This window comes from Camelus ferus, chromosome 21, assembly GCF_009834535.1.
Source record: "Camelus ferus isolate YT-003-E chromosome 21, BCGSAC_Cfer_1.0, whole genome shotgun sequence".
Classification (NCBI taxonomy): domain Eukaryota; kingdom Metazoa; phylum Chordata; class Mammalia; order Artiodactyla; family Camelidae; genus Camelus; species Camelus ferus.
Window position 1 is genome coordinate 29,568,730 of NC_045716.1, and position 24,805 is coordinate 29,593,534.

The 24,805-nt window shown below is 57.2% G+C and overlaps 2 protein-coding genes across 13 annotated transcripts; one reads left to right on the forward strand and one right to left on the reverse strand.

Annotated features, from left to right (window-relative positions):
- Positions 1-228: 228 nt before the first annotated feature.
- VPS9D1 (VPS9 domain containing 1) lies at positions 229-11,276 on the reverse strand. Of its 12 annotated transcripts, XM_032464654.1 has the most exons (17): positions 10,979-11,133; positions 10,329-10,405; positions 9,649-9,724; positions 8,435-8,585; positions 8,191-8,280; positions 7,922-8,084; positions 6,503-6,614; positions 6,373-6,435; positions 5,910-5,962; positions 5,718-5,805; positions 5,491-5,576; positions 4,640-5,133; positions 3,490-3,619; positions 3,026-3,234; positions 2,650-2,734; positions 1,215-1,319; positions 229-946 (listed from the first exon to the last, which is right to left on the reverse strand). In XM_032464654.1, the coding sequence occupies exons 5-17, from the start codon at positions 8,246-8,248 to the stop codon at positions 745-747; spliced, it is 1,848 nt and encodes a 615-aa protein (XP_032320545.1). In that variant the 5' UTR covers positions 8,249-8,280; positions 8,435-8,585; positions 9,649-9,724; positions 10,329-10,405; positions 10,979-11,133; the 3' UTR covers positions 229-744. The 12 variants fall into 12 exon arrangements, 11 of the variants coding, with proteins under 11 accessions (XP_032320545.1, XP_032320538.1, XP_032320543.1 ...); XM_032464647.1 differs by lacking the exon at positions 8,435-8,585; XM_032464652.1 differs by lacking the exon at positions 8,435-8,585 and having other exon boundaries at positions 9,531-9,724.
- ZNF276 (zinc finger protein 276) lies at positions 11,178-24,805 on the forward strand. Its single transcript, XM_032464657.1, has 12 exons — positions 11,178-11,320; positions 11,543-12,002; positions 15,614-15,917; positions 16,105-16,151; positions 16,243-16,683; positions 17,652-17,730; positions 18,871-18,951; positions 22,736-22,846; positions 22,915-22,990; positions 23,099-23,216; positions 24,124-24,223; positions 24,292-24,805. Exons 2-12 carry the CDS (start codon positions 11,783-11,785, stop codon positions 24,536-24,538), a joined length of 1,824 nt encoding a protein of 607 aa, XP_032320548.1. The 5' UTR covers positions 11,178-11,320; positions 11,543-11,782; the 3' UTR covers positions 24,539-24,805.

A 24,805-nucleotide genomic window follows, 5' to 3' on the forward strand; every position in this document is an offset into this window, starting at 1 on the left:
AGGGTGAGTGCTCTGGGTTCCCGTCCTGTCACCTGCTTGGCCCCAGAGACTTGCGTCCTGGCCTAGAGGCTACAGCCCCAGGGACCCCACTCCTGTGCAGAGGCTGGGTTTGTGATGGACCCCAGTGGTCTCTGGGACTGTCTGGCTCTTGCTGGTCAGCTGTGGGTGGCTACGCTGCCCAGGCCTCCACCCAGCCAGCAGGGTACGGGGAAGTGAGCTGCACGGACGGGGATGTGAGTGACCTCTTTATTTGCAGCTGGGTCAGCAGCTGCCCAGGGGCCTGTAACAGTCAGAGTGGGCAGGCGCTGACTGTTGGGTTCACAGTGACCCAGAAGGGGTAGGGATTGTCCAGGGATCTCAGGATGTCCAGTGTCCACTGCCAAGGGTGGGAGTGTGGCTCAGAACCCCCAGACATGGACAGGTGACCTGGGGACACCTGGGCGTCTGGGACAGAGTGGAGTGGTCAGTGCCCAATGAATAAACAGCACAGCCTAAGCCCCCTGGGCCCCGGGCCTCTGTGGGGGTGACAGGCTCTCACCTCCAACAAAAAAGTGGCTCAGGAGACAGAAGGGTAGAGAAACCAGGTCTGCCCTCAGCCGGCAGCCCCTCTGTCCTTGGGTCGGTGGGGCCCTAGAGCGTGTGCAGCCCCCAGGGAGTCTGGTTTCCCTGCTGCGGTCTCTCAGAGGCGGGGACAGGAAGGAGGAGGGCCAGGCTCCTGGGAGCTGACTGCTCAGCCACACCCCCTCAGGAGCAGAGGGGCCGTCTTGAGCCCTGAGGGCAGTTGTCAGACGGGGCCAGGAGCCCAAGGAGAGCCTCAGCTCCCGCAGCAGGGGCTCCTGGACAGACCTTGGCAGGCCCGCCCAGGGCCCCCCGAGGCAGCAGCTCCACGTAGCTCAGGGCACTCTGCAGCGACGTCAGGCAGTAGCCCTCTTCTCCAATCAGGTACCTGCATGGAGGCAGGTATGGCACCTGTCATCTGGAGGGGACGCACCCTCACTGGATGCACAGGTCCCACAGAAGGCTGTGAGGGGGCTGGGCTGCGGGTGGCCCACTCCCCAGGCAGATGCTGCTCAGGGGATGGCACCCCAGCCCCTCTCAGCAGTGTGCTAAGCAGGGGTAGGGAAAGGGGGCTGTGGGCCATGGGCACAGGTGGACCCCCAGCTGGGGAGCGCAAGCCCAGACCCTGCTGGCGTGGTGCTGCCCGGGGCTCCTACCCCTCGTGGATAAACTCCTCCAGGGCCGCGCACTCCGACACCAGCTGGGGGAGGCCGCTTCTCAGGGCCACGAAGGACAGGATGGGCAGCAGGTCGTCGGCACCACTGTTGGGAGAGGGCAGCTGCTCTCCCTGGGCCCCTCAGCCCACTGGCCTCCAGGGCTGGGTATGAACTCCGGTCAGTGTGACTAGAGACCACCTAGGAGCAGCCAGGCCATCCCCAAACAGGGACCCTGTGCTGCAAAGCCCAGGGCGGGGTGGGGAGGCCCCACAGCGAACCTGCCTGAGCCCAGGGGACAGGATGAGGGAGAGGGTGGCCCACGTGCCAGGCAGCCTGCTCCCTCCTGGTCAGGTGTCACTCAGCTTGTCATGCCAGGTACCCCAGACCCTCTGCAAGAGGCACCTACGTGAGCAAGGGAGGCCCTAAGGGACACTTGGAGCCTGGCCCAAGGCCTCACAGCCAGTGGGCTCTGCAGTGAGCACGGAGGCAAAGCATGGGGTTTGAACTGGATGACCAGGGAAGCCTCACATCCCAGGGACTTCTGGGCGGCCTGGCCCCCCTCCTCCCCAGGGACCGCACACCTGCAGGTACGCTCCCTGGCCCCTCGGACGTCCCTGGGAGGGAGCTAGTGTGGGCTGCTGCCAGGACTTGGAAGCACTTTCAGCCCTGGAACCCCGTCACCGGCAGCAACTCACTCTGCAGCCAGATGGCAACATGGTGAAGACAGCCGCTGAGAGCCTGGCTGCGTTCCCTGGCCAGACCCTGCAGCTGAGGCCCAGCACCCTGGCCCTGGGGGTGGGGTGGGAGTGGGAGGATTGCCTCCCTGCTGACCTCACACTCAGCTGAGACTCCCACCTGCCGCACCTGTAGGCCTCTGTGCAGGCAGGCGCCACAGCCTGCCCAGCAGGCTGCAAGGACAGGGGCCTTCCAGGCGACTCCTTCTTTGACACAGGGGTGGGGTCAGGAGGCAGAGCCCCAGCAGGTGCTAAGAGGACAGCAGCCCGAAGTGGCGCCAGGGCTGAGGAAGGAGGCTGCTGGCCACAAGTGGGTCCAGGTAAGACTAAGGTAGGGCCCAGGTGGAGAAGACCTCTGCCCTACCTCAGGAGGTTGGGCAGGAACCCCAGGGATGGGGACCCAGTGCAGGGAACACTGGGCCTGAGGTGGCTTCCCCGAGGCGTGTGACTGAGGGGAAGCACGCACTTCTGGGACGAGTAATCCTAAATTTCACCAGATGAGCTAGCTAGGGATGACAACATGCTGCCTGCGGAGGCTGGAGCCCAGGGTCCTTGGTGGAGATGGGTCAGGCGCCTGGCAGAAACCCATGGTCGTAGTGCCTGGGGCAGGGAGGAAGGGAAGGGTTCCCTCTTCCCCCAGGCTTCCAAAGGCAGCCCCCCAGCACCCAGGGCCCACCCGGGCTGTACCCCCTGGGACTCACATGGCGGCAGTGCCGGGCTGGGGTTCAGCCTCCTGGTCCCGGTAGTAGCCTTCAGCACAGGCACAGATGACCCGCAGGGCCCGCACTGTGGCGCAGAAGTGAGGCTTCGATGAGGGGCTAGGGACCCTGTCCCAGGAACATCTCCTGGGCACGGCTCCCACCCGCCTCACGTGCAGGGCTGGGCAGAGCCAGGCTGCGCCCTCCTGAGGGTACTGCTTCCACACCACTCATGCCCCAGAGGACACACCGCCATGGGGCATGAGAAGGGCCTGCGGCTCAGAGGTGAGGGCATGGACTCCAGGTCACCCTCTGAGACAGGACCCTGTCTTATCTGACCACATCCCCCCTTCTCTCCTCCCAGACCGTCTCCCCTTACCAATGCACTCCAGCTTCTTCTGGGGGCAGCTCTCCAGAACCAGCAGCCCCAGCTCCTGGGCTGCAGCACAGTAGGGGTAGGCACCAGCTCCTGCGGCCCCGGGGTCCTGTGGGAGGAGCTTGGTGGGGATGCCAATGGCTGCCGGGGGGGCGTTCCTGTACAGCTCCATGCTCCTGCCAAGGGCAGCCTCCCGGAGGCGGTGAAGGCTCCTGGGGCAGAGAGAGGCCAGGCTCAGCTGCCCTGGGACGCTGCCAGGGAGAGGATGGAGGCAGGGCTGGGGAAAGCTGGCCATGCCCCGAGTCACAGGAGGGTGGGCGTGGCACCACGTGCAAACCAGAAACACCTGAGGACTTCCCGAGAGTAAAAAGCACTGGCTGGAAGTACGAAGGTCACCTTGGGGCTGGAGATGGGGGCTGCGATGCTGCGGCAGTGGGAGGCTGCAGGGTACTGGGGCTGGGCCGCACCTGTAGACAGCCAGCAGCAGGGGCCACAGTGGGGAGAAGAAGGGCTCCTCGATGCAGGCCAGGCAGCGGTCCTTGGAGGCGGCCGTGTTCAGGCCTTCAAAAGCCAGGAGGGTCAGCGCGAGCAGCCTGTCTGCCGAGAGCAGAGCCAGCACAGCGGCACTGTGGGGATGGCTGGGACCTCTGGCCGTGGCTGGCAGCCCCTGGAGGTCACTCCTCCCCAGCTCAGCCAGCCCGGGATGCCCAGCCAGACCCCACCTGCCTCTGCCTCCACTCCCCAGGGGCAGCCTCAGTTGGGTGGGCAGAGCCACAGTTAGCTTCTGGGCTCTGTGGGAGGGCTTTGCCTGGCCCGGCCTTCCCTCCCCTTCAAACTCCGCAGCCTGTGGTCAGAGTAGGGGGTCTAGGCCCTCAGCCCCGGGGGCTCACAGGGTCATAACCAACTCCCCCAAGGGGCCAAGAGACAAGCCTGGGAAGGAGAACAGAAGACAGCCTCTTTCTGAAAAGGGTCTGTACCCCAAACTGTGGGAACCCAGATGAGCTTTAGACACACATTTGAAGACAAGAAATCAGAGGCCCAGGGAGATGAAGGACCCCCAGGAAGGAGGCAGGACTGGCCCAGGGCCTCCCTCACTGGTCCTGAGAAAACCCTGACAGCCTTCCTCCTTGGAGGGGATGTGGAAGTCACCTGCTGCCCTGGCCCCTGAGTGAACCCACACGCTATTCTCAGGACGGAGATGCTGAGATGAGCCCTTTGTCATCAACAGGTGGCACACACACCGAAGCCCTTGATCTGGGCTGACGTGGGTCCACCCATTGGCTCTGAGGGCAGACCCTTTCCCAACAGAAGACATGTAGACCAGGCTTGTCTCCTCGAGCAGGCAGTGAGGAGACAGCCAGGGATCGAGAGAGACCCTGGGCCCACAGCCAGACCCAGCTACCCTCCAAGCCCTGGTGCGTCCTGGCCTGCTAAGCAGACTGTGTGGCCCTGAGGAGGGTGGATGGGGAGGGCCCTGCAGGTCAGGGCTGGTCTGCCTGCCACCCAGAGGACGGCCCCTTTGCACTGCCCTGGGCCTACCCCAGGCTGTGACAAGCTTTTGCTTCAGAGCCAGTGCAGCTCCACCGCCCACCACTGCTGCAGGTGCGCGAGCCTCACCGATGGCGTCGTGTATGTCCTTCACCACGCACTTCAGCTGCTCTGGCAATGGCTCCTTCCTCACCCCTGGGGTCTGGGGCTCAGGCTGCCCCCCAGGGCCCCGGCCCCACCTCTCAGAAGTGGCCAAGAACTGTTCCAGGTCCTCAAAGGAGCTGTCCTTGCCTGGCAGGTGGGATGAGGTGTCCGCTAGGGGTGAGGGAGGCCCCAAGGGGCTGCTGTCCACCCCTGTGTCTGGGGAGCCGTGGTAGGGTGGGGGTGTAGCGGGGCTGGGGGCCGGGCCAGGCTCTGGGGAGGAAGGCAGGCAGTAGAGGCTCTGTGAGGGCCGGAGCCGCCGGCTTCCAGGAGTCAGCAGCCCGTCAGCATCAGGGGGCAGGGAACAGCAGCCAGGGGCTGAGGTGGCGCCCCCTGCACCCCTGCTCACGATGGGGTACAGTGCCCGGTACACTGCACACTGGAGCTTCCTCAGGAGCTGCGAGATGGGGTGGTCGGGGATGCTGCGAGCAGAGGAGGTGGCGTGTTGGGGCTGGAGGGGTGGGGTCACCTGGTCTGAGAAAGCCCACAGCCCTGCAAGGCCCTCACTGGACCCCTGCCCACCTGTAAAGTGGCCCTGCCGGGTGGGATTTCGGAGGACCGACTCACAGACTATTTTCCTGTGGGTAAATGTGGCAAATCAAGTCTGCCTGCCCTTGGAGAAGGCAGAAGGCGAGGCCATCAGCGCGAGGGGGCCCCTGGGGGCTAGTGTGGCCCGCTGCCCCTTGCAGTCACCCTCAGACCTCCCCCCGCTCTTTCCTTTTTAGTCCTTTTCTCTGCTGTCAGCCTGCAGCCCGGGGAGGGGCTGAAGGCCCTGGTACCTGAGCAGGTGGGAGACCAGGTTGGTCACCAGTGACAGGTCCCCTGGGCTCTTCTTGAGCTTGGCCCGCCAGTGCTTTGGCCAGTCCTGCAGGACAGGAGACCGTGGAGGAGGACTCGGGGAAGACCCTCCTCCCTCGCCAAGGCTGCACCTCAGGGGCCAGCGCCGTCCACTGATGCCCCAGCGGGAGTGGAGGGAAGGCCCTGCCTGCACTCGCCCCAGACTCACGTGGTCTTGCTCGTACTCCAGGATGGCGGCGTAGAGGGCCCGCTGCTCCCGCTCCTCGGGGGTCAGGGCGACCTGACTGCAGAACCTCCTGGGAAGAAGGACGGGTCTGGAGGCCTCAGGGCTGAACAGACAGGTGCAGGAGTCCCCACCTGTCCTGCTGGTGGCTTCTGGGCCCAACAGGAGGACACACACCTGTTGGCAGCCTCCTGGAGCCGCAGCCGGCGTTCTTCCATCTTCCTCTGCAGCTGGGGCAGCCGAGTCAAGGCCCTTTCTTTCTGATTTCTGATGCGGTGTCCCCTACACACGTGCACAGACCTCTGGGATGTCCTGCTGTGCTGGATACAGGGTCGAGCAGGGTGGGTGGAAGGAGGGGCAGGGCCAGAAGATGGGCCCACTCAGGGCAGGAAGGCAAGTCCTGGCTGACCCGAGGGGTGGGGAGGAGCCTGTGGGTGCTGAGAGGGCCAGGGCGGCCTGTGCAAGTGTGGGGAGGGCAGAGGCAGCCTGGCTAGGCAGGAACCATCCCGAGGACATGTCTCTCTGAAACTGGAGGAGTTCTCCCACACCCAGACCCTGGCACCCTTACCTGCCCAACCCCCAGCTGATGGTCACACTATGAATTTCTGCCCCTGAACACCAAGCATGGATGGAAGGATACTGTCTCCTCCCGGGCTCTGGCGATCACTAGGTTCTCCATCATCTGCCGCTGCAGGGACAGGGTCTAGGAGGGAAGGAGGAAATCAGGCCCACTCCCCCCACCAGCCCAGACCCTCCTGGGCCCCACTCACCAGGGACGTCTTCTGCATGGCCTGGCTGGGGTCCAGACGGGCCATCCGGGCCTCATATGCAGCCTTCAGCTTCTGATTCTGCAGGGAGGCCTCCTCCAGGGGTGTCAGCTCCCTGGAATGGTGACAGGCTGCTGTCCAGGCCCCAGGAAGCCCAGGAACACTCTGGTCACCTGAGGACCCTTCCTGACCCTGCCCTGAGACCAGAAGGTGAGGAGGTGGTGATGGGGCAGACAGGAGTGTGAAGGAGGGATGCGGTCCAGGGTGGACGGGAGATACCTGCCCCGCTGAGACATGACCCTATTGGCAAGACTTCTGACTTTTCAGCAGAACCTTGACCCCAGACCTGTATGCAAGTCAGTTACATGTGTTTGGTAACAGCATGAAACTCTTTGAAGGCACCATGTGGGCCAAACAGCTAGGTTAGTTTGCAACCCATGAAGGGAAAGTCAGGTCTACCAGATAACAGGCGCTGACAGCACCCCTCCCCACTGCCCCCATCAGAACTTTCTGTCCCGCACTTTCCTGCTCTCGGGGTGGGAGAAGGTCAGCTGTGGGGACACAAGGCAGTCCTGGGTCGTGGGGTGGAAGTCTGCGCAGGCAGAGACAAGGTGGAGCAGTGGCCTGAGGCCTGGTAGCAGCAGAGCCTGTCCTCCACTCATCCTGCTGGGATTCTGGCAACTGTGTCTGGTGTCTTTCGTCAGTTCTGGAAGACTGCCTTAATCTCTTCAAATAACACCCCTCTTGTATTTTCTTTCTCATCTTTTTCTGGAATTCTAATAACCTATGTTGGCCATTCCATGTCTTTTTCAAATTTTCTTTTTTTCTTTCTGTGTGTCTTTCTGGGTATCTTTCAATCTTTTATCCAATTCACTAATTGTCTCTTCAGCTGTGTCTGCTCTGCTGTTATAAACTTGTCCACTCCTTTTTGTGTACATGTGTGGATATTTACAGGAGAATATAATTTGGTTTTTTTTTTTCTGATTAGTTTAAAAATAATTTCATTATTTTTTATTTCTTTTCTGCTTGGTTCTTTATTTGACCCCTAGTATAAATCAGGGTCAGATCTTACAGCTTCTTGTTTCTTGTAGGTATTTCCAAACTTGCTTTTCATTTCTCTAAAATGTAGAGAGCATGATGGTTTCATAACCTGTCCTGTAACTCTATCTGAAGATTTGCAGGTCTGTTTTTGCTACCATTCCTTCACAGTTTCTTGTTTCTTTCTGTGCTTGGTTATCTTTGACTATGTACCATTCATTTTATGACAGCTGAAGGTGATTTTCTCCAAAGACAATCCGAATTTATTTCTGCCAGACACCAGGTATTTCCATCCTGGGACCCATTTTGACTAAATCCACCATGGTCAGCTCACTTTGCCTCCAAACCCAGGCTCAGCCCCCCTTCCATTGTGCCCCATCTTACTTCTTAGAGCTTTGCGACTCTACCACCTGAAGCTTCTGGAAGATCTCAGGTGGCAGAAATGGAGAGAGCTTGCCTCCCTCATCCGAGTACACTCGGCGGTGTCGGCTGGTAGGCGAGGGGGCAGGAGCAGCCACAGGCATGGCTGGCTTCAGGCGTGTTTTCCCTGAAAGAAAATGTAGTTAAGGGTCCACAGGGGGCTCCATGTTGCACAAAGGAGATGCAGACTCGGGGTGGGGGTTACCCCAGGAAACCTTCTGCTGAACACCCACCAAGTTTGGCGGCTGTTGACTGGGCCCTCTCCAGACACTGCTCCGCCAGCTTCAGCATCTTCGACGTGTCCGGGGGTACAGTTTCTGCTTCTGGGGAGCAATGGACAAGACAGTGGTCACATCAACCTATCACTAATCAGATTCTTGCTGCGATAAAAACAAAGGCAAGCCCATCCCCTCCTAACCTCTGACCCCTGGGTGATCCCACCCCCTTCTCATCTCTGACCATCAGCCCTGGGTTTACCTTCTGGCCCTGGTGTGTGTGGCTGTCCTGTCTGTCCTCTTGGCTAGACCATCAGAGTCTTCTCTCTACCCGCCTGGGCCTTTTATCCTCACTGACACAACTTCACTTGTACTGACAGCCCTGCTCCAGCTGGGCCCTGCCGTCACCATGGCTGTTTCACAGAGACAGCTTTTTCACCCATCTTGTGCCCTCCAGCTGTGTTCACCCAACCCTGGTGCATCGGGGGACTTCTGTTCTGCACCCCCTCCTCTGGGAATCACTCCTGTCAGCAGACTCTCCTGTGGGAACTACACCTGAAACCCTGCCCTGGACGCCGCCAGCCCCTCAGCACACCCTGTCAGCCACCTGATTCCCACTGAGACTGCCCACCCACCCACATCCTGCCTTTCTCTGAAAAGCTCCCTGACCTCTCTCCTCTAGGACAGCTCCCTGGGACTTCCCCCCACCATGCCCTCCTCCCAGTCTTCCATCTTGGGGTGCCCAGAGCTCTGCTGAGCTCCCTGGCTCCCCAGGGCAGCTCTCCCTCTGGCGATGCCCACCTCTCCCTGTCCCCTGTTGGGCTGCTGGACATCTTGAGCAGAATGTGCTCATGACAGACATCTCAGCTCCTGCACCTCCCACCCCACCAGACTGTCCACTGTCTCCTGAGAACGTCCGGTGAGGCCCATCTTCACAGTACACCTCCCAGACCCCTCCCTCCTTCCCACTCCAGGCAGTCCCACCACTGTGGTCCTTACTGTGGGAGCTTCCTGGAGGCTGTGCTTCCATGCTGGCCTCTCCCCACAGAGACTCCACGAGCTTCCCCTCAACCGGACAATCCTAATCCCCCCATGGCCCTGCCTGCTGACTGCACTTTCTCCTCCAGTTGGCCCCCTCCCTGTATCTGGCAACCACCCTCCTCTCAGGGCCTCTGCACATCCGTCTGCTGGGAATGCTGCCCCCAGCCCCCAACCTGTGTGCAGCTCATTCCTCCCTGAGCTGGGGTTCAACATCCAGTCTCGGGTCTCTGCCTGACCACCTCTATCCCCTTAGGCACAGCACCCGTCCCTTCCTGCTCCACGTCACATTTATGCTTCCTGAGTGCTCAGCCATTCACCTTCTGCTAATGACCAGGTGGAGAGGACACAGGACACCCCCAGGCCTGGGACCCATCAAAGGCTAAGCTGTCCACAGTCTGCCCAGCACGGGAGGAGCTGCAAGGCTGGACGCTGTACCTCTGGGGGTCGCCATGTCTTCCAGCAGCGCCTGGGAGATGTAGTGAACGGTCCTCAGGTACTCTCTGTATGCCTCCTGTGCCAGGGAAGAGAAATGGCAGGGGTCAGGCCGGAAGAGGCAAACAGTCCATCGTGCATACTTGGTGCCCTCGTGGTGCCTGCTTATCTCAGATCCACCTGCTACAGCCAGACTGGCTAGCTGGTAACCAGCTGGGGCACAGAGAGCACCCCTCTTCCCTAGACCTGAAGCCAGCATCACTGCTTTTTTTTTTTCAGCGCAGAAAGGAACTGAGGTTCTCATTCAGTGCACCAGGCAAACGAGCCTTGGCAGTAACTGCTATTTTTCAGTCTGTGCAACAAGTTTCTGTCCTCTGCAACTCAGGGGCCATTCATTCGGTTGCTTAAAATATATATATATATTTTCTGGAGGTTAATGAGGGAGTGACGTTGCAACTCTTAGAATCACTTTCTGGCTTGGGTCCTGGAAAATCCCTTTCCTGAACCCCAGAATAAGTACTCCCTGGGCATGCAAGAGTCTATAAAACACGAGGATATTGGCACTTTCAAGGGTGTGAGCATTCTGTTTAGGGCTCCCTTCCAGAGCTCAGGGCATTTCGAACCACAGCATGGTGCTTTGTTTTTTGTTTGTTTTGTTGCATCCCAGTTCTCAAATTACCCACCTTTAAGTCTACATCTCAGGGATAAGGATAAAATGGATTCCGGGAAGGATTTCTGACTTGTAGGGGCACTTGCTGCCCTAGAAAACCAATTTGGGGAAAGCAGCGAATGGAAGACCAGGATGCCTTTCTTAGGCCCCGCGGCCTCCTCCCCGCCTTGGGCTCCCCAGTGTGGCTCGACCGGCTTTTCCACGCGGTCATCACCCTTCGGATTAACACCCGTTCCGGTGACAAGCCACACCCCTCCCCCGCCGGTATTTTCCTTCCAAACAAGCTCTGAAGGCGACTGGAAAGGCGCAGTTAACGTCTTATGAATTCCTTCCCCTTTGGAGATCTGACTAAATCTGCAGGGTCCGCCCCCAAAGTCACACACACGGAGTTGTCGGCCGGATAACCTTTGGAGGGCTGCTTCACGGACCCTTTGGAATCCCCTTCACAAATGAAAACGCCTCGCCTCCAATTTCCGACTCGCTGAACAGACGGGAAACCCGAAGGCAGGAGCCGGCGGGAGCTGTCCAAGGTCACAGCCGAGGCCCGAGCCAGCGCCCCGCGCCGCCCGAGGGGCCAGGAGGCGCCCACTCGCGGCCCCGCCCTCTCCCCCGCCCACCGGGCGGCAGCGGGTCCGCGACCGCCCCCGCCCCGCCCCTCCTCACCCGGGGCCGGTTGCTGGTGTCCAGCTCGATGGCCTCGTTGGCTAGCTTCATGGCGCACTGCAACGGCTTCACCGCGCCGTCCCCGGCCGCAGCGGCCATGGCGCCGGCGGGGGAGGCGGTGGGGCAATCGAGGGGCGGGGCGGGCGGCTCGGGCCCCGGAACGCAACCTGCGCGGGTGCGGGCGCCAACCGAGCCGCGGACCGCCGGAAGAGACCGCACCGCACGGGTGCACTTCCGGCGGCCCAGCCCCCGACGCGCCGCGCGCTCAACTCCTGGGGCCGAAGCGGCGGAGGTGGGGCCGCGGAGCTCCAGATAACCGCCTCACGCAGTTGCCACGAGTGTGTAAGTGGTACTACCCGCGCCCTAACTCCATGGCGGTGACACGCCAACAGCGCGGGCCCTGCCTCTTGCCCTCCCTTTCCCGTGCCGCCCCTCCCCTCCCCCATCTCTTCGCCCCGCCCCCTTTGCCCCTCTCCTCGTCTGTTGGCCCGGGGCCTCTCTGTTCACCCTCCTCGGCCCCATCACTCGCCCCGCCCCTCTCTCATCGCCCCGCCCCACTTCCAGTGAGCCCGTTGGAGCCGAAAGGCGGAGTCGAACGGAAACGAGCGAGCGCAGTCCAGCCGAGCGGAGCACACGTATCCTAGACTAGCTGCCTGGCCCGGCTTGCCGAGCGCTGCCGAGCGGGGCCGAGCGGAACCGAGCAGGGCCGAGGAGGACCGAGCAGAGTCGGCCTGGGCGGAGCGTCAGGGCCGGTCTCCAGCCACCGCCACCGCCACCGCCACCGCCACCGCTACCGCCACCGCCATGAAGCGGGACCGGCTCGGCCGCTTCCTGTCGCGCGGGGCGTCGGGGCAGCGCGGGAGCTCGGGCGGCGGCAACTGCAGCGGTGGCCGGGCCCGGGGCCGCCCCGCCCGCAGCGGGCCGAACGTGGAGGAGGAGGCGGCGGCTTTGGTGGCGGCGCGGCTGGGCTGGGGCCCGGTGCGGGCCTGCGGGGACGCGGGCGAGGACGGCGCCGACGAGGCAGGTGGGTCTACCGGCAGGGCGCGAGGGGCGGCGGGGCCCCCGTGACCACTGTCCGCCCGTGACTTCCCGGCCCCCCGCGACCACACTCCCCCAGGGACCACTGTCCACCCGGAACTTCCCGGCCCCCGCTGCGGCGCCCGGCCCCCCGGAACTTCCCGGCCCCCAGTGACCACCGTCCCCCCAACCCCCAGCCCCCGGGCGGCTGCGCGCCTCAAGCAGCGGGCAGGCCTTCCCGCTGGGAGGGGGGCAGTGCGGGGGCTGTTTCGCAAAACAGCTGACCCTTCGCGCCGACTCCGAGCTCGTTGAGGAATTGGCGCTCAGGCTGAGCGGCGGGGGCTTGGGTTCCAGGCGCGTTTTCGTCCTGCGCTCTGTAGCTTTGAGGTAATTGCTTCATCTCTCTGGGCCTCAGCTGCCTGTTCCTTGATTCAGTGGGTTCCCTCGAGAGGCCGTGCCGGCCCGGCAGGGCTGTGCGTTGGGCCACGGTCTCCGCCTGATGCTTCGCCCGCTCGGCTGGTGCCGCAGGCCGAGACGGAGGCGGCATCCTCCGCCTTGCAGACCGGACCGGCTCCTTGACGTTTGTTTCAGGAGGGTGGTGCAAGAAGGGATGGAGTTTCCAGCCTCCTCCATCAAGTTCCGCAGCTGAGGAGGCATGATTGACAAGTAGCACTGTATTGGCTTCAGGTTTACTTTGTTACTGACTCTGCGTGTGTGTATGTTGTGAAGTGATCTGTGAGGCTTGTTAGCAGCTACCACCACATGTAGTTACAGGCTGTTTCTTTAGGCTCTAAAGCTCTCAGCAGTTTTCAAACGCACAATACAGTACTGTGCCGCAGTAACTGTAGCTACCTGACTGAACACCACATCACCAGGACTCGTTTTATAACTGGCAGTTCCTCCCTTTGACCCCTTCACGCATTTCACTCACCACCCGCCCCAATCTGGCAACCACTAGTCTGTTCTCCATATGTATTAGGTCAGGTTTTTTTTTTTTTTTAGATCCAAGTATTAGTAAGATCATATGGCATTTATCTTCTTCCGTCTGACTTATTTCACTTAGTATAGTGTCATTAAGGTCCATCTGTGTTTTTGGAAATGGCAGAATTTAGGATTTTCTCATTTTTTATGGCCAAGTAGTATTCCATTGTGTATGTGTACCCCAGTTTCTCTATCCAATCATCCATTGATGGACACTTTGTTTCCATACCTTGGCTGTTGTAAATAGTGCTGCAGCGAATGTAGGGGTGTCTATACATTTTCTGGTTAGTGTTTTCATTTCTTTAGGATAAATACCCAGCAGTGGAATTGCTGGACCATATAATAGTTCTATTTTTATTTTTTTGAGGATTTTCCGTACTGTTTTCCATGGTGGCTGCACCAGTTTACATTCCCACCAGCAGTGCCCAAGGGCCACCTTTTCTCCACACTCTTGCCAGAGCTATTATTACTTGTCTTTCTGATGACAGCCATTCTGACAGGTGTGAAGTGATACCTCCTTGTGGCATTTCCCTGATGATTGGTGACATTGAGCACTTTTTCAGGTGCCTGATGGTTATCTACGTGTTCTCTTTGGGAAAGTGTCTATTCAGGTCTTCTGCTCATTTTTTAAACCAGCTATTTGTGTTTTTGCTTGTATTTTGTTGGGGTTGTATGAGTTCCTGACATGTTTGGGATAGTGATCCTTCATCAGATGTAAGATGGGGAAACATTTTTTCCAATTCAGTAGATGGCCTTTTCATTTTGTTGACAGTTTCCTTTGCCCTGCAGAAGTTTTTTAGTTTAATGTGGTCTCACTTGTTTATTTTTGCTTTTGTTGCCTTTGCTTTTGGTGTCAGTTTAAAACATCATCTCCTAGACCATTGTCAAGGAGCTTACCACCTATGTTTTCTTCCAGGAGTTTTATAGTTTCAGGTTCCTTAATTCTTTAATCCACTTTGATTTTGAGTGTGGTGTAACATAATGGTCCAGTTTCTTTTTCTTTTTTCCCCCTGCATATAACTGTCCAGTTTTCCCAACACCATTTATTAAAGAGAGTCTCCTTTCCTCATTGTATGTTCTTGGTTCCTTTGTTGCAAATTAATTGACTGTATATGCATGAATTTATTTCTGGGCTTTTTATTCTGTTCCATTGATCTGTGAGTCTATTTTTATGTCAGTCATATACTGTTTTAATTACTACAGTTTTGTAGTATAGTTTGAAATCAAGAAGTGTGATGCTTCCAGCTTTGTTCTTTCTCAGGATTGCTTTGGCTATTCAGCGTGTTTTTTTGTGTCCATATAAATTTTTCTTTAAATTTTCTTTTGTTGGGGGGGATGTAATTAGGTTTGTTTGTTTGTTTACTTGTTTACTTATTTATTTAGAGGAGATACTGGGGATAGAACCCAGGACCTTGTGCCTGCTAAGCATGTCCACTACCGCTTGAGCTATACCCTCCCCCGGTTCCATAAAAATTTTAAGATTGTTCTATTTCTGTGAAAAATACCACTGGGATTTTGATAGGGATTGCATTGAATTTGTAGATGTGTTGGGGAGTACAGAGATTTTAACAGTATTAATTCTTCCATTCCATCTGTATGGAATTATCTTTCTACTTATTTGTGTCTTTAGTTTCTTTTATCAGTGTCTTACAGTATAGGCTTTTTGTCTCCTTGGTTAAATTTATTTCTAGGTATTTTATTCTTTTTGATGCAATTGTAAATGGAATTGTTTTTAAATTTTCTAATAGTTTGTTATTAGTATATAGAAATTAACTGATGTTTGTGTATTCATTTTGTATCCTACAACTTTAATGAATTTGTTCACTAGTTCTAACAGTTTTTTGGTGGAGTTTTTAGAGTTTTCTATATATCGTATTTCATCTGCAAATAGGGACAGTTTTACTGCTTTATGATTTGGATGACTTACATATTTTTCTTGCCTTATTGCTCTGGCTGGAACTTCCAATATTGTGTTGCATGAACATGGCGGGAGGGGGCATCCTTGTCCTGTTCCTGATCGCAGAGGAAAGCTCTCAGCTCTTGACTGCTGAGTGTGATGTTAGCCCTGGGCTTCTCATGTATGTCATGTTGAGGTGCACCCCATCTGTGCCCACTTTGTTGAGGTTTTTATCATGAATGGATGTTGACTTTTTATCTTTTATTTTGTTAGTGTGGTGCAGCACAGCAAATGATTTGGGATGTTGACCATCCTTGCATCCCTGGAATAAATCCCAGCTGACCTCTGTGTGTGACCTTTTAAATGTATTGTTGAATTTAGTTTGCTAATACTTTGTTGAAGATTTTTACATCTATGATCATAGGAATATTGGCCTGTAACTTTTCTTATTTTGTGGTGCCTCGTCTGATTTTGATATCAGAGTGATACTGGCCTTACTGTGGAGGCATTTAGAATCCTTTGAAAGGTTTTCTAGACCAGAATGCCCTCTGCTAGCCATATCTCCTCAAAGGCTGTATATTCAGCCAGGTGCCCGGAGCCAGAGCCCTGTGTTTGGCCCAGATGTGGGCCTGTGTTTGAGGGACAGGTCTGGGGAGGCCCCAGCGAGGGTTCTTCCCCAGCCAGGAGCGTCTGTGCAGCGGCAGCCTCACCGTGCTGTGCTGTTTCTTGTGCTTGCCCAGGAACAGGCCGGACCCTGGCCATGGGGCACTGTCGCCTGTGCCACGGGAAGTTCTCCTCACGGAGTCTCCGCAACATCTCTGGCAAAGCTTCTGGAGGGAGCTCAGAGAGGCTGCCCCCAGGGGAGCGTGTTTTCATCAGGGACTTCCAGCGCCTCCTGGGGGTAGCCGTCCAGCAGGACCCGGCTCTGTCTCAGTTTGTCTGCAAGAGCTGCCATGCCCAGTTCTACCAGTGCCATGGCCTTCTCACGTCCTTCCTGCAGAGAGTCAACGTCTCCCCGACGGGCCACCGGAAGCCTTGCGCAAAGTAGGCGTCCCTCCCTCGTTCTCAGGGAGAGCTGGCAGAGAAGGGGAGGGTGTGGGGGAGGTGAGGGCCTTGGGGCTGCCCTTGGACAAGAAGCCTTGGCTGCACATTAGCAGCCACCTGGGGAGGGGCACGCTGGATCCTGCTCACTGCCAGCCCCACTCACATGAGCCACGATGATCCTTTGCAGGGTCGGTGTCCAGCCCCTGCCAGTGGAGGAGGAGGGAGCATGTGTGGGTGAGTGTGCCCCGAGCATGGGGTTGGGGTGGGCCCAGGGCAGGCTGGGTCCTAACCAGCCTGGGGCTGGCATCTCTGTGCCTTTCCTCAGTGGACCTGATCACTTCGAGCCCCCAGGGCCTGCGTGGCTTGGTGGAGTGGGTGCACGGACATGCAGCCAGCTGTGGGGCCCTGCCTGGCCTCCAGAGGACCCTGTCCTCTGAGTACTGTGGCATCATCCAGGCCATCTGGGGCTGCGACCAAGGCCATGCCTACACCATGGATGCGGACTCCAGCTGTGGGGCCCTCTTGCTGGACAGTGCTTTGGGAGTCAAGTGGACGTGGGACAAGGAGACTGCCCTTCGGCTCACCCAGCATCGTGGCTCCAGCCCCCCTGGGGCTGCCCCTCAGAGCTCCCAGGACAGAGCGACTGTGGCTGAGACCGGGATGCTGCCCAGCACAGACACAGCCCCCTCTCCTGCAGATGGTGACCCTGTGGGGCCTGGGCCAGGTCCCCCGCCTCAGCCAATCCTCCCCGCAAGTGGGGCCCCAGGTAAGAGGCTCTTCTGGGCTGTCAGACCAGGATTCCTAGTCCTGAGCCAGGCAGGCCCTCAGCAGCAAGTGGATGTCTGCACCATTGTGGCACTGGCCATGGTTTCATGTGCAGAGGGGCCAGGCATGGGGAGCGACCAGGAACCAGCCTTGGTTCCTCCTCGTGGGCCTAACAGCAGGGAGGGCGAGGTCCCTGTTCCAGCACTACTAGGAGGGCACGCTCATCTGTGTCCAGTCTTCCTCTGAGCCTGCTTGGGGCCAGGGGCAGGGGCGGGAGAAGATGGGGCCTCGTGGAAGATGGAGACAGTTGGTGTATTGAGCTAGCTGCAGGTCATTCTCTGGGCCTCTGCCAGCAGCCTGGTGACACCCAGTGAGACCAGTGTGGACAGGCTCCTCTGCTGACTGACCGAGGGGGAGCACAGGGCCCTCGTTTGGGGCCTGGGGCTGCAGCCCTGCGTGTTGGTGCAGTTGTTGATGGATGTTGTGCTGGGAGGGCCCGACTGGCTTCCTGCTTGCTTCTCCCAGCTCCACATGTGCCCCTGTCTGTGTATGGGGTGCTGGGCCACTCCTGTGGGCAAGTCCTCGGGCTGTTCAGAGAGCAGATGCTGGAGGGTGAGGGGGCTCGTGTTGCAGTGCCTTAGAGCTGCTTGGCTTCTTAAACCGTATGCATGCAGCTTCGTTATCAGTGACTTTTTAATGTCCTCAGACATCCACAAAGTATGAATCTTCCTGTCCCCAGGTGACTGGATTCAGCCTCTGGGGAGGGGTGGGGCTTGTGCTGCTGTGGGGCTTCTTGGCGCTGCCTTGCTGACTCGGGGCCGGTGCCCGGCTACGCAGGGACCTTGGGGAAGGGCTGGGGGTGGAGGACCGCAGGCCCTGTCTTCAGACATACACTCAGCTCCCTGAGGGGAGCACTGCCTCTCTGTCTGTGGGTGACGGGTGACTGGGGTCTTGTTCTTTGTTTCTCAGGACAGTTGGGTGAGAAGCAGGTTCCGACTCCAACCTCGGATGATCGGGTAAAAGACGAGTTCAGTGACCTTTCTGAGGGGTGAGAGAAGAGTGGGTTTACGTAGCCTAAAACCTCTCCCTGGAAACCCAGCTCTGCTGTCCTCGGGGCTGGCTGCTTGTGTCCTGCTGGCCTCTCTCTCTCTGTTGGGAGGACAGGCGTGGCCGGTGCCTTGCACTCCTAAGCAGGGGCTCCTGGGTCCCAGGGGCACCTCAGACCCAGTGGAGCTACCAGGAGGCACAGCTGGGTGGTGTGGAAGTTATTCTGTGAAGATGGTACTCTGGCCAGGCCTTTGCTGATTCTGGCCTGTCTCCAAGGCCTGAGTTTTGTGCCAACCCCAGATGTGACTAAAACAGAAGCCAGTCTCTGTTCCTTTATCATAATGTGATTGTGACTTGGGCTGGAGACCCCTCAGGAGGACAGCCTTTCCAGGAAGGGGCATCTGTTTGCTCCAGGGGCCACTAACCCCTCCCCACTTCTGACAAGAGAAGCCCTCAGGGTGGAGGCGGCGGCTGACCCCCTCCCCCCCCCACTGCCATAAGCTTTGGCTGAACTGCAGAGGCACCTTCTTCCAACATGCAGAAGGACACCATGATTTTTGGTGCCGATGACAGATGACTAAGGTGCTGGACACGCCCCGGCATCAGGAGTGGCTGTGGGCTGCCCCTCAGGCCCTGCCAGCCTTGGGCCTTTGTCCGCCGTGGGGAGGCTGTGGCGTGCCAGCCAGGCTTTGTCTGCCGCTGTGCAGTGAGTCCTGTTTTGGGAAGGTTAGAGGCGTATCTCTTTCTGGTCTTGCTGCCTGCTGACCTGTCAGCGGGGCAAGTGTCTCGGTTGGGGGAGGGGGGTGAGGTGACATTCGGCATATCCCTTCCTGAGAAGCCCAGTTCTGTGAGGGTCTTCATGCCCTGCCTCGGGCCCCCATACAGAGGCCCTTTCCGAGTCCGGATGTGATGAGAAACGTGGCTCACGGGGCCGTCTGTGTGCGACCGTGGCTTCCCCTGCATTAGGGGGGAAGAGACTTGGGGTGGTTTGAGGGGTTTGGAGACTTGGGGATTTTTAAGACCGTTTCAGGGGAACTAAAACGTGGACTGTGGGGATCCACGTGGTGTCTTTAGACAGGAAGTGCCACTGGATCTGTCATGTACCCCAGGGCTCTGCTGAAGGCTCCCTCTTCTTCCCCAGAGACTTCCCAAGTGAGGACGAACATGGCAAGAAGCAGAACGCCCAGTCCTCGGACGAGTCCTTTGAGCCTTACCCAGAAAAGTAAGGGGCCAGCCCACGGGGTGGGGGTGGTGTCCAGCGGGTGACATGAGGGGCAGTGGGACCGGATGGAGTCTGTCTTGCTCAGCACACTCATGGTTTTGCTTCTGTTGTGGCCTGACCTTCTAAGCCCTGTGCAGTGTGGCTACTGCACGACCTTGGAGTGGCCTGGGGTCACAGCTGGAGACGTGGCCAGCCGGTGCTGAGGTCCTGCGGCTGCTCCCAGCTCCGCCCGGGCTGGTTCCTGCCCTGCCTCCACTTGGGGTCACCCTTCCACCCTCTGGGTGGTGCTGTCTCTGGGAGAAGGCGGGGTCCTGACAGAGAAGGCTGATTTTCATGTCCCTTTCCTCCAACTCTGTGCCCATGAACACCCCAAACACCTCAGTTTGTCAAGGTCCACAGTGGCATTTTACATAGAATGAGATAGGAGCACCTCAATGTCACCCAGAAAACACAAAACAAAAATGGGCAGCAAGCTCCCCTTCCTGTTTTCCTTGAAATCCTGACATGGTTTGTGGGTGGAGAGATAGGACAGGAGGCTCAGGGAAGTGACCGTCAGGGCAAAGGGCTGAGTCAGAAGCGCTGGCCTAGGCCGAGTGAGAGTCAGGCGGGCCCTGTCCCAGAGCCTCGGCCACAGGCTAGGGAGACTAGGCCTGCCTCCAGGAAGGCCTGCTCCCTGCTTAGTGGACTCCAGAATCCAGCCTTATGTCCTGGTGTTGGGTGGGGCAGATGGGATCAGGAAGGGAGGGTCTGCTCTGAGCTGGGGCCAGCACTCAGGCATCTTCACTCCCTGGGTTTCCACGAGGACCAACCCCGAGTGTGCACATAGGTCCACGCTGTAGGCGGGGGACACGAGGTGTGATCTTAGAGACCTGCGGTAACATGGATTCTCAGTGGAGGCTGGCCCTGGGGGAGGTGGGACTTCAAGGTGGGCGTGCGAAGCTCTGGGCCTGGTCCTGACCACCACTGGCTTCCTCAGGTGCTGTGGTGTGGGGTGGGCCCCTGTTCTACAGATGTGCTCCAGTCAGGCAGACAGGAGACCTGGCCATGCTGACCAGGGTGCTATGGCTTGAGGAAGTGAGGGCTGGGAGCCTGGGGGACTGCAGGGAGGGAGGGGCAGGGAAGGGAAGCTAGCAGCGGGGAGGCCTCCTGTGTCTGCAGGGACCCCGACCCCATACCCTTCAAGGACTCACGGGAGGCCTGTGTGCTCTCTGAGGCCTCCTGCTCTCAAGGAACGTGTGGTCTAGTGTGATCACTGGCCATAGTCTGGCTGCCGGAGGCTCAAGCCACACAGAAGGGCTGGAGGCTGGCAAGGAGGGGCTGTGGCCAGGTCACAAAGAACAGTTATTGGACAAGGAGGATGGGCCTAGCCAGTCCCTGGAGAGGGGTTTGTTAATGTGCAGCTCAAGGACGAGTTTATAATCTGTTATGGTAAAATAGGTATGACAAAATTTGCCATCTTCAAGTGTACAACTCAGTGGCATTGAAGTCTTTTCACAATGTTGTGCAGCCCTCACCACTATTTCCAGATGTTTCCTCGTCCCAGACAGAAACTGTCCCGGGGAAGCAGTGACTACTCCCCTCCCTACAGGCCCTGGCAACTCCTAGTCTAGGTACCCCTTCCAGGGCCCGTGCCGGTGGGAGTGCACAGTGTGTGTCCTGCTTCTGGCTCTTGTGCTGAGCATGTCTCTGAGGTCCACCCATGGTGTTACCCGGGTCAGAATCTGGTTCCTCTCTGGCTGAACAATAATCTACTGTGTGGATGGACCACGTTGTGTTGATCGATTAGTCGTTTTGGATGGTTTACACTTTTTGGCTGTTGTGAACAGTGCGCTGAAGGCTGATGTGACAGGTATCTGAGACTGTTTTCAGTTCTTTGGGTCATGTGTTAACTCTGTTAACTTTCTGAGGAACCATTTTCTGCAGCAGCTGCACCATCTTGCATTCCCACCAACAGCACACAAAGGTTCCTGTCTCTCCACATCTTCACCAACACTTACTTTTTAACAGTCATCCTAACAGGTGTGAGGTGGTGTCTTCCCTCGTCCATTTCCCTAGTGGTTAGTGATGCTGAGCGTCTCTTGTGAGCTTGTATCTTCTTTGAAGAAATGTCTGTTTAAGCCCGTCTTTTAGCTGGGTTGTCTCCTGCTGTTGAATTGTAGGGTGTCTTTTACTTGGTTAGTCTCTTGACACTGTTCTTTCGTGCACAAAAAATGTTTAATTTTGAAGTCCAGTTTACCTGTTTTTCCTTTTGTTGCCCTGCTTTTGGTGTCATATTTAAGAGAACTACTCCAAGGTTGTGAAGATTTACCCCTAAGAGTTTTAGCTCTTAGATTTAATTTAGATCTTCCGTCTATTTGACTTAACTCTTTATACGGTGTGAAGTAGGGATCCAAGTCCAGTCTTTTGTCTGTGGGGAGCCACTTGTCCCAGCACCTTTTGTTGAAGAGACTGTCCTTTTCCCATTGAATGGTCTTGGAACTATGTTGAAAGTCAGCCAGTTGTGCTTATAAGGGTTTTTTGGGGGGGCTCTCAATCATTCAATTGGTCTGTCTCTCTTTATGTCAGGACCACACTGTTCTGACTGCTGTTGCTTTGTAGCAAATTTTGGAATCAGGAAGTGTGAATCTTCTAGCTTTGCTGTCTTTCAGAATTGTGTGGCTGTTCAGTGTCCCTTGAAATTCTATGTGGGATTTAGGATCTTTCTCATTTTTCTGAAAACCACCATTAGGAGTTTCACAGGGACTGAACGTGTAGATTGCTTGGGGGAATGCTGCCATCTGAACAATTCTAAGCCTTCTGTGAACATGGGGTGTCTACTATTGAAGTCTTTCTTTCGGGAGTGTTTTGTAGTTTCCAGTGCACAAGCATTTACCTTTCTTGGTTAAGTTTATTCCAAAGTATTTTATTCTTTTTGATGGTATTGAAAATGAACTGTTCTTAATTTCTTTTATGGATTGTTCATTGTTAGTGTACAGAAACAGAAGTGGTTTTGTGTGTGGGTTTTGTACCCTGCAACTTTGCTGGATTTATTTTTCTGTGTGGGTTCTTTAGGGTTTTTACATAAAAGATCATGACATCTGTGAATAGAGGTGATTTTCTTTCCTTTCTAATTGAGATGTTTTTTATTTTATTTTTTATTTTTTGCCTCACTGCTCTGGCTAGGGCTTTCCAGTCCTTTGTTGAATAGAATTGGTGAAAACAGGCATCTTTGTCTTGTTCCTGATCTCAGAGGAAAAGCTTTCAGTCTCTCACCAGAGGATGAGATCAGCATGGACTCGTCATATATGGCCTTAGATGTTCCCTTCTGTTCCAAGGTCGAGTGGGGTCGGCAGCCGGCACTTCTCCCTCCAGCTTGTCTGGTTGCTGAGTCAGGTTCCAGAGGAGCTGACTCTGATCTTTTTATCTAGCTTAACAGTTGGTGGTTTTGGTGGAGGGACTGACCCCTAAGTAACCCCAGCTTCACCATTCCCCGTGCTCCCTCTGGAGTGGTTCTTTTGTTTAGAACCAGTAAACTGGTCCTGAAAACCCATTCCTGGGTCCAGGATGGTCCGCGTCCCTGTGCCCAGCTCTCCTGCAGTGGCAGTGCAGGGCCCCCACCTCCCTGGAGAGTTGTTCAGGCTTTGGTGGCCGAGGTCACTCTGAGGGCTGGCCAGTCAGCACAGTGACTGAAGCGGCCGAGCCCTGGAGGCCTGAGAAACCCACCCCTCATATCTGAAGGAAGAGGAGAGGTATATATGCAGACAGAGGTCCGAGCCGTCGCTGACTCTGATGGTCTCTCCTCCAGGGTCTCCGGAAGGAAGAGTGAAAGCAAGGAAGCCAGGAAGTCAGAAGAACCGAAACTTCGAAAGAAGCCTGGGCCCAAGCCGGGCTGGAAGAGCAAAGCCCGCTGCGAGAGGTGAGGGGCTGGGTCTGGGGCCACGCGGTGCGTCAGGGCTGTGGCGTCACGCGTGCTCCGTGTTGCAGGGAGGAGCTGCCCACCATCTACAAGTGTCCACACCAGGGCTGCACGGCTGTGTACCGCGGGGCCGACGGCATGAAGGTGAGGGGCCGTGAGGGGGGGCTGCTGGGCAGGGGCCTCATGAGGCGGCCTGGGGAGGAGCCCGCAGTGCAGGCCAAGGTGTGCAGGGTCCCCCAGTCTTTCCCACAGAAGCACATCAAGGAGCACCATGAGGAGGTCCGCGAGAGGCCCTGCCCGCACCCTGGCTGCAACAAGGTGTTCATGATCGACCGCTACCTGCAGCGCCACGTGAAGCTCATACACACAGGTGTGCCCACCCCCCTCCCAGGATGGGCTGCCGGGGTCATGCGGTGCAGGCAGCAGAGAACCCTCGGTGCCTTCCTGTGAGTTTATTGTGGCAGTTTTCTTAATTGTTACTTTAAGAAGATGACAGTCTATGCTTTTTGGATTATAAAGGTAACCACGTCCACTGTAGAGACTGGGAAAGGAAAGAGCACATGGAACGGTGCCCTTGCCTGTTACCAGGAGCAGCATGTGAGGGTTACGCCTCTGGCTCTGCACGTGTGCCTGTAGCCCTGGGCTCATGTGCCTGACTCACACGGGCCGCTCCTGCCCAGAAGGCAGTGCTCCTGACACGGTGATCCCCTTGGGTTGAGTCAGGCTGCTGTGTCTCAGTCCAGCCACCATGGTCGTGACTACAGGCAGTTTTATGAACATGGAGGGTAGACTGTAAGCCAGGATGGCCGTGCCTAGGAAGGGAGAAGCGTGCCTGTGCGGCTCTTCCAGAGAGGTGACACTGGGGGAGGAATGTGTGGCTGCCGCCCCAGGTGCACGTCCAGGACTGGGGTCAATGGGAGGGGGTGACAGTTCGGTTCCTGTTGAAGAATGTAAGAGATTGATTTCCAAAGTCTGCGCCCCTATGGGGTGGGGCCCAACGTGGGGGTGACTTCAGCATAGCAGTAACTCTGATCACTTCCTCCAGAATTCATGCTCAAGGCACTAGGCCTCCTAAGCTTATGAAAACAGGCTCCAGAGGAGGTGTGCACAGTGGAGGCGGCCCCAGGCAGGTGACGTTTTCAAGCAGGTTGGAACTGTCTCACCTGTGAGTCTGTGGGGCTCAGTGCCCCGTGCTGGGGCACTGAATGGACCTAGCGCTCACAGTGGAGCTTGGGAAGGGTGCTCGGTGCCTGTAGTCACTTCATCTTGGTCTGCAGAGGTGCGAAACTACATCTGTGACGAGTGTGGACAGACCTTCAAGCAGCGGAAGCACCTCCTGGTCCACCAGATGCGCCACTCGGGAGCCAAGCCTCTGCAGTAAGTGTGGGGGGCCCTCTCCCTGGCTGCAGTGCCCACTCCCTGGCTTATCCGCCACTGTCCCCCAGGTGTGAAGTCTGTGGGTTCCAGTGCCGGCAGCGGGCGTCCCTCAAGTACCACATGACCAAACACAAGGCTGAGACTGAGCTGGACTTTGCCTGTGACCAGTGTGGCCGGCGGTTTGAGAAGGCCCACAACCTCAATGTGCACATGTCCATGGTCCACCCTCTGACACAGGCCCAGGACAAGGCCCCGCCCCTGGAGCCCCTGCCTGGGCCGGTGGGGGGCCAGACTGTGAAGGCTGAACCCACATGAGGGCACGCCAGCCCTGGAGCGCAGCCGGTGGTAAACCCTAACCCTCATGCCTCACATCAGATCTGAAGGCACAGCTCTGCTCAACCAAGACCTCCACCCCGAGTGTGGGAGGGTGAGGGCTCTGTGTGCGGCTCCTGTTGCCTTTCTGGCCACTGCTCCGAGACCAGCAGTTTGTTTTTCTGTAACCCCTGAGTGACTTGGCGCCAGATGCAGATTTTAAATGATTGAGTTCTCTTTCCAACTAAAGCAATCAAGATTTGTAACCCA

What these genes read in the sequence shown, in the direction of transcription:
- VPS9D1 (XM_032464645.1), bottom strand. Translation starts at nt 11,077, where the DNA reads ATGGCCGCTGCGGCCGGGGACGGCGCGGTGAAGCCGTTGCAGTGCGCC. An exon ending in CTGGTCTCCCACCTGCTCAG is followed by an intron (nt 5,134 to 5,490) that starts GTACCAGGGCCT and finishes CTCTGCTCGCAG; the next exon opens with CATCCCCGACCACCCCATCT. An exon ending in CAGCCCGGCACTGCCGCCAT is followed by an intron (nt 1,320 to 2,649) that starts GTGAGTCCCAGG and finishes CTCTCCCAACAG; the next exon opens with TGGTGCCGACGACCTGCTGC.
- ZNF276 (XM_032464657.1), top strand. Translation starts at nt 11,783, where the DNA reads ATGAAGCGGGACCGGCTCGGCCGCTTCCTGTCGCGCGGGGCGTCGGGG. An exon ending in GCGGGGCCGACGGCATGAAG is followed by an intron (nt 22,991 to 23,098) that starts GTGAGGGGCCGT and finishes TCTTTCCCACAG; the next exon opens with AAGCACATCAAGGAGCACCA. An exon ending in TCGGGAGCCAAGCCTCTGCA is followed by an intron (nt 24,224 to 24,291) that starts GTAAGTGTGGGG and finishes ACTGTCCCCCAG; the next exon opens with GTGTGAAGTCTGTGGGTTCC.